General features: G+C 41.7%; 1 protein-coding gene across 1 annotated transcript in view; it reads left to right on the forward strand.

Moving 5' to 3' along the window:
* Nucleotides 1–1,699, forward strand: part of Septin11 (septin 11) — a 130,877-nt gene extending 129,178 nt beyond the window's left edge. Inside the window, exon 10 of the mRNA XM_028789192.1 lies at nt 1,666–1,699. Coding sequence (XP_028645025.1) covers nt 1,666–1,684 — 19 coding nt within the window. The 3' untranslated portion in view covers nt 1,685–1,699. The remainder of the gene's footprint in view (nt 1–1,665) is intronic.
* The last annotated feature ends 5,937 nt before the right edge of the window (nt 1,700–7,636 follow it).

The following is a 7,636-nucleotide window of genomic DNA, read 5'->3' on the forward strand; positions in this document are numbered from 1 at the left end:
AACATGAATACTGAGTGCAAGTTAAAAGGATAATGAGGTTAATTTTTAAAAATTACATTTTATAACAATTCTGTCTTTTTAATGCTTCTGATAATTGTACGATACATATATAATGAAAAATTTAAAAATCAATTTTGACTGTCTAATTGGCTTTTAATTAGTAATTCTCATCTCATCAAAAAATAGAAAGGTTATCCAATGAGAGGAGCAGAGGAAGGTGGCTTTTGAGAAAGAAAAAGTCTTAAAGAAAAACAAAAGAACAGGAAGCAGGTTGGTCACTACAGAATTGCTTTCCTAATAGAACAGAGGAATGTCTTCATACTGCATCAGACACAGACACAAGATGTTTGTTTAAAATTCCTAAAGTGAGAGGCTTCCTTTTGAATTGGTCTTGTCTATCAGAGTCCAGTGTACAAACCCAGTCCAAAACAGTGGCTTCCCAGAATTACAAATATGTAGCTGTCTTTTGCTACTTTGTGAGTTCTTCTTTCTTCCACCCTTCTCTACCCTTTTCACCCCCTAACACTAGATAGGAGAGAAAACAGCATAGAAAGGAAAGAGGGCAAAGTTATCATTAGATTACTTCCTGCTGGTTAGGGTATTGAGTTCTTTGGGGGTAAATTTGATCTTCAATGTCAGGATTATCTAATTTCTTCTTTGTGCATGACTACTTAACAAACTACGACCAACAACAACCAATAGCAGCCAGCCAACAACTCACCCTGCCTCTTGGGGCTCTAGCATTTATAGACCCTTTGAAAACTCCCCACAACTCCAAACACAATACAGAAACTATCTGCAGCTGGCAAAATCAAGCCCTCACCATAGCACAAGACAAATCATAGTCAGCTGTTGTGGAGAATCTGAAGCAGCTCCATATCCCTACACCTGGGATTAAAACAAAACCACATTCCTAATCAAAACTTCAGAATTTTAACTACACACACACACACACACACACACACACACACACACACACGAGATTTTCAAATAGTATAAGTAAACTCTGGCTACCCTTAGGTAAGAATTTTTTTCTGTTTTGTTTTAGCAGATTAATGGTCTTATACTAATTACTAAATGCATAAGACTTTAAATGTACAAAGCATTTACATAGAGAAAATGTTTTGGAATAAAACAGTTGATATATTGAATTAAACTACTGAGCTGGTTTAACAGCATGAAGTAGAGTGTAGTCCATCAAAATCTCTCTGGATTTATATGTAGATGAAGATATCTCTGAGTTTGGGAGGGGAATCTATCTTTATAGCTTCAGGAAAATACCATTATAAAAATCTAGGGGACCTCCAGAGTAGCAGAAGAGAAGAGAGTCATAGAATTATTGCATTTTACCAGTCATTGGAGCCTCACACTCTTGGGACATTAGCACCATTATTTCTATTATAGACATTGGCCTTTCCTGAGCATCCTCTGAGTTCAGGGTCTCCTTGACCTTGAAAATAAAGAACAGGGTTGTGAATGGAACATCATGTTCCAAGGGGTTGAGATGGTTAAGCTAGCCAAGAACAGAGTTTGGTAGACCTGAGAATTCTGGGAACATAAATTATATTTATTTTAGACACAAAACTCTCTAGCTCTAATAATAAAAAGAAAAGTCTTTTTTACTTTATAAAGAAAGGTCTTTTTTTTTTTTTTTTTTTTTGCCAGAATGTTGGGAAACAACTGAGTCCAAGCCCTGAGGCTCTGGTGCCCACTTGCCAACTTTCTCCAGAATGCTGTCAGTCCCTTCCTGGCCCTAGATCAACAAGCCATTTCTCAGTTCTTATCTGAGCTTAAAGACAAACACAAGTCTCCATTACAGGCTGCATTCTCCAGTGAATGTGTCCACCTGCTCCAGGTAAGACTCCTTGGGATACAGAAAGCCCATTGTGCTGAATGAATACAGCCCTGTCACAGGCTTACTTCAGTACCTGTCATTAGACAAAATCATAGCACTCTGCTTCCTGGAAAGGCTCCTGTAAGGGTCTTAAAGCTGTAATGTGTGATTTACCACCTTATTAATTTTAGTTGCAGGCCTAAGCACATATGGATATGCTGTTTAAACCACTCATAGATTTATGCTGTGCTAAGTGAAGTCTTCATGTATGCATTTATATTGTAAGAAAAAATTCTAGGCACTTCACCAAAGTTTTCCAAATGTATAAATCCCTACAGTGCCTCTTTTGGGCAGTTCCCATACATTTGTTGCTGTTCCTTTAAGGCTTGGTTGGAGCCTTGGATCTAGAGTAATCTGATTTGTCCCATGAGACACAGCAACTGAAGCACCCAACAGGCGGCTTACAGAGCAGGACTGCCTGTGCAGAGAAGCTTTCCTCCTCGTTCTAAGCAGGAAGCTTTCTAGTTACTAAGTTGTAGCCCAGGTAGCAGCTAGCAATGGCTTTGTTTCATTTCTGCTTTCGAATGGTGAGCTCATCTGTCCCCAGCCCTGGACTGGAAGGCTTTGATCCTATTTTCCCTTTGGGAGCATTGAGCAGGATCATTTCCATCCTCTAAAACAGAAGCAAGCTCTCAGCAGGCTGGGAGCAAACTCGCCTTTTATATGTTTCTGCTCTTCATTGTACTCCATGTCTCCTCATGAATTTAGTTTGAACTATTTATTCTCTCTGAAGTCTTCCCCATTCTTCCAGAGACTCAGACCGGTAACCTTGGAGCTGTCTTTGACTCCATGTTTTTCCTGGCATCCTGTGTCAGTTAGAGTCCTAGTAATATAAACAACAGTGGCATACTAAAATGTACCTGAGGAAAGTTCATTAGGTTTTTTTACCAATGTATGGTCAAGTTGAGGGAAGCCAATTAGAAAGGGTGACACAAGCAAGAGGCAGAACCAATAAAAACCAGCTCTCCCTGAGGCCAGAAAGGCAAGGGAGAGCTGTCAAACAAGCAAGAACTGTGGCCACGGCACACAAACAGCTGGCTGCCTGAAGAGCCACCATAGCTGTCAGCAAAGGAAAGCAGCCATTGCCAAGCGATATCCTGGCTGAACAAGAGATAGGAGGAAAAGTCTTCCATTCCTGCTCTGCCCTCCCATCTTGTTCTGGCTAAGTATCTTGCTTGAACCCAACCCTAAGAGAGCAGGGGATTCAGGTATTGTAGTTGGTGGAGATGGGACTTTCAGGCAATATAGGACCAGAGCAGAGAGTTTGAGGAAACAACCTGCTCTGAGTTTCCTTCAGAATTCCTCAGAGAATACCTTCATGCACACTGTTGGCTCTGCTTTGAACTGCATTCATGGTCTAATGTCTCCCTCGATACCTGTCCGGCCAAAGCTATAATTTCTCATATGGAAAAATTTGTCATTTCCTTCCCTGTAGTCCCCATCTATCCAGATTTTTTTTATGTCTGTGATCTCCTAAAATATATTACTTGTTTATATTATTATTATAACATATATTCCTCCTTTTCCATCACTCTCCACTCTAGTGTAAATTTTATGAAATGACAAATTTTCTCTTTTCAATGGGTAAAATTCCTTGAACCTTGTAGGCATTCAATACATATCATATTAATTTTTAATGTGATTTGGTTGGATTGAAAGACCATTACATGATTCAAGTTTGTATAGTGTATGTGATGATTTGTTTATAAAAATGTGTTTGTACATATAAAAATTCTGGAAATATTTTTAAAGTTCATTGAAAGGGATTGCCACTGAAGACTGGGGTTATTTGTAATTAAAATTTGAGAGTTATAGATTGTTCTTGCAGTAACATAAAAATAAATGTCTTATTTTAAAGTACTAACTGGTGTTAACCACTTCTTCTAATTTAGTGTGACAGTTCCCTGTCATCTCTTGGCTCCCTACCCCTTTCCTCACAGTGTTTTTTTCCAACCCTCTTTTATTCTTGTTAAGAACTTTTGTTGGGCCTGGCAGTGGTGGTGCAGGCCTTTAATCGCAGCACTCAGAAGTCAGAGGCAGGCAGATCTACAGAATGAGATCCAGGACAGCCAGAGCTAACTCAGACAAACCCTGTCTTGAAAACAAAACCCACCCATCTCAAAAATAGTAACTCAGAATTGCTCCTGTCTAAAGGAAATGCAGGGACAAAGAGTGGAGCAGAGACTGAAGGAAAGGCCATCCAGAGACGGCCCTACCTAGGGATAGATCCCATCTGCAGACACCAAACCCAGACACTATTGCTGATGCCAAGAATTGCTTGCTCAAGGAGCCTGGTATAGCTGCCCCCGAGAGGCTCTGCCAGAGCCTGATCAATACAGATGCAGATGCTAGCAGCCAACTGTCTGACTGAGCTCTGGGACCCCAATGGGGGAGTTAGAGAAAGGACTATAGGATCTGAAGGGGTTTGCAACCCCATAGGAAGAACGACAGTATCAACCAACTAGATCCCCCCAGAGCTCCCAGAGACTAAACCACCAAGCAATGAGTACACATGGAGAGACCCATGGCTCCAGCTGCATATGGAGCAGAGTATTGTCTTATCGGGCATCAATGGGAGGGGAGGCCCTTGGTCCTGTGGAGGACTGATGCCCCAGCATAGGGTCGTGCTAGGACGGTGAGTCGGGAGTGGGTGGGTAAGGGAGCACCCTTATAGAAGCGGTGAGGAGGAAGATGGGATAGGGGGTTTGTGGAAGGGAAACCAGGAAGGGGGACAACATTTGAAATGTAAATAAATAAAATAACCAATAAAACAAAACAAAACCAAGAGCTTGTGCTTGGTATTGTCTCACTATCTGTCTTGCTCTGAGCAAACAGTTTGAACCATTCAAACCACAGCTCCCTGGCATTGAGACTTCTAAATGCAGTCAGCCAAGAGCCACAGCTAAGAATCCAGAGGGCCCAAGGACAGTGATGGATTTTCCCTTCGGTACCAGTTTCCTACCAATTCGTTCTCTCTTTACCTCTTGGCCATAGCTCTTGACTTCCTCACAGTTTTTTCGGCGTCTCAGTAACTAATTCCTTCTCTACTCCATCAAGCCTAGTGATACTAATAGCTACTCGAGATTGCTGCCCCCAGGCTAGTGTAGCACCCTGATTCATACTCCATCCAAACGATCCTAAACTCAGTGTTCCGTGTCTGCTCTGCCAGGATCCCAGCAAAGCCAACACTGAACTCTGTCTCCTAGTCACTTTCCACAAATGTTCCCTCCTCTCTCTCTAGCTCTGCTGAGGCTGTCCTTTGGCCGAGCATCACCGTGGTGCTGACAGTGGTCCACAGAGTGGCTTGCATCTCCATCTCTCAAGAGAGCTTACTCGAGGCAGCAGCACGGGCATCCCTGCCTTGCCGTCTCTCCATCAGCAACTCGACTTCTCCCACTCCACAGCTCTGACGTTCTCACGCTTTGTTTTTAATCCTGTGGTAAAAACATTTTAAAGAAGACTTTTCTTTCTTTCTTTCTTTCTTTCTTTTTTTTTTTTTGTTGTTTTTCGAGACAGGGTTTCTCTGTGTAGCCCTGGCTGTCCTGGAGCTCACTCTGTAGAACAGGCTGGCCTCGAACTCAGAAATCCGCCTGCCTCTGCCTCCCAAGTGCTGGGATTAAAGGCGTGCACCACCACTGCCTGGCCCTAAAGAAGACTTTTCAATCCTTGCTACTTTATTATTTTTATTCAGATAATTTCAGATGTGCTTGCCTTAAGGTGTTAAACTCCAGGTTTTCCCTCGATATTCAATGCTTTATGTAGATTTCCAACTGTTTCCTTAATCTCATGTGGTCATCTCATTTTCTCTCCAGTTGGGTTTCTCCTGCAATTATCTGTGCTTTTTGCCCAGTGAGTCCTCTGGTCTCTTAAACTCACATGGCTGTTTTGCCTTTTTAGGGCAGATTCTCCTGTAGCCAACGATTCCCTTAAATTAAACTCCAGAACCTTCACCTTTCTTTGCCTGCCATGTGCTGGGTTTGCAGTCTTAATCCACTACATCTGGAGTGGAGCTTTGAAGGTGTTTTTAGGCTTGTAGTTGCTTGGTGTGAGGGTGTGGTGTGATATGGTGTGGTATGGTTGTGGTATGGTACATGCCTGTGAGTGTGCCGGTATGCTTCCCTCTATCAACCATTAGCCTTATTGCCTAGAGACAAGGTCTATCTCTAACTAGAAGCTTGCTATTTTTTCTGCTAGATTGCCTGGCAAACAAGCTCTTAGGTCTCCACCCGTCTCCACCCGGAATGCTGATGTTACAGGTATACATGGCAATTCTAGGTTTTTATATGGATGCTAGGAGTTAAAATACTGGTTCTGATGCTTGCAGAGCAAAGAGGCTCTTACCTGTAGACAGATTTTTGTGCACTGTGTAAAGGTTATCCTTGTGTTACTCAAATGCTGATTTCTCTGCCCTCATATCTTGTTTCAATATGAACATGGCATTTGCTTAGGTTAAGAATCTCCTGTCTCACAAAAAAAGAAAAAAAAAGGAAAAGAAAATATCTCCAGTCTCAAGTCTGTGTAAACAATTCTTACCACTTATTCTCTTCTTTGTCAATAAATGCTGATCACCCAATGGCTAGGCAGAAGAGAGAACAGGGTGGGACTTCCACCAGCCAGGGGAAGGAAGGAAAGAAGGAAGGAAGGAAGGAAGGAAGGAAGGAAGGAAGGAAGGAAGGAAGGAGAGAGAGAGATATTGATTGATTGATTGATTGATTGATTGATTCAGTTCGGCCACGAGGAGGAAGAAAAAGTTCTTAAGAATTCAGCTGGACTTTTAGTACAAGGAGGACTGAAATCATTCCATGTTGATATAGTTGGGGGGGAAATTGTACTTTTTGAAAAATAGCACTTTTCACTTCTATGTATTTTTTAAATTAATGCTATAGAAGATTCATGATTTTTATTTTTTAGTTAAAGCTAGACAAGGTTTCAACATAGTAATGTTTGGTTTTGTCACACTGTTTTCATAGTGTGTTGATTCCACACTTTGACATAATCTTCAATATTTTACATAGGTGGGCCAGTTACACAAAGCATAAGGACTTGCTTTTTAGAACTCTGTAGTGAGTTCTGTTTCCCTGTAAAGGGAAGCGGAACACCCCTGAGGTACTTGCACTTGTTGAGTCTGTGAAGGAGCCTGGGAAGAGGCAGGCAGCTGCTCGCTTTGAGCGTGCTCAGGCGGGTCTGTCTGTCGTGACAGAGAACTCACGGTCTACTGCAGCAGGGCTTCCTTTCCATTGTAGTACCATTCAGATCTCAGAAACGCAGTTCCGGCTGATGCTCAGAAGGTACCGGACAGCCAGGCTTCCTCATGGCTCTGCAAAGCTACAGTCTTGTAAGGTCTGTGCAGAGCTTTTGAATTGTCTGTTTCCAAAGTGACCCTATAAGGACTATGAAGCCAGATGTTCATGTTCAGATCAGAATTCAAGTGTCATTCAAAAAGAAACAAACCTAAAGTAAACATGTTTGAAGTTTCAAGTTTTTTTTCTCTTTGAAACCATGTGTCTTAAAGCAAATTGTCATATCACTTGCGAGCAAGTTTTCAGATCTAAAATTATTGATTTCTAGTACTTAGTAGGCTACCACAGGTAATGCGTAGCCTAAGGATCTTGTTTCAGTTAATAATGTCTCTCAGAACACAGGTTTTCTGAAGCTTTGTATTTTCAGTTACAACCTAGAGAGTTTTGAGCCTCAAGAGTTCTTTGTTACTTGAAATAGAGGGAGTTAGAACATTTGGTGTTT

This window comes from Grammomys surdaster, unplaced genomic scaffold, assembly GCF_004785775.1.
Source record: "Grammomys surdaster isolate TR1022 unplaced genomic scaffold, NIH_TR_1.0 125793, whole genome shotgun sequence".
In the NCBI taxonomy this organism is placed as follows: Eukaryota; Metazoa; Chordata; class Mammalia; order Rodentia; family Muridae; genus Grammomys; species Grammomys surdaster.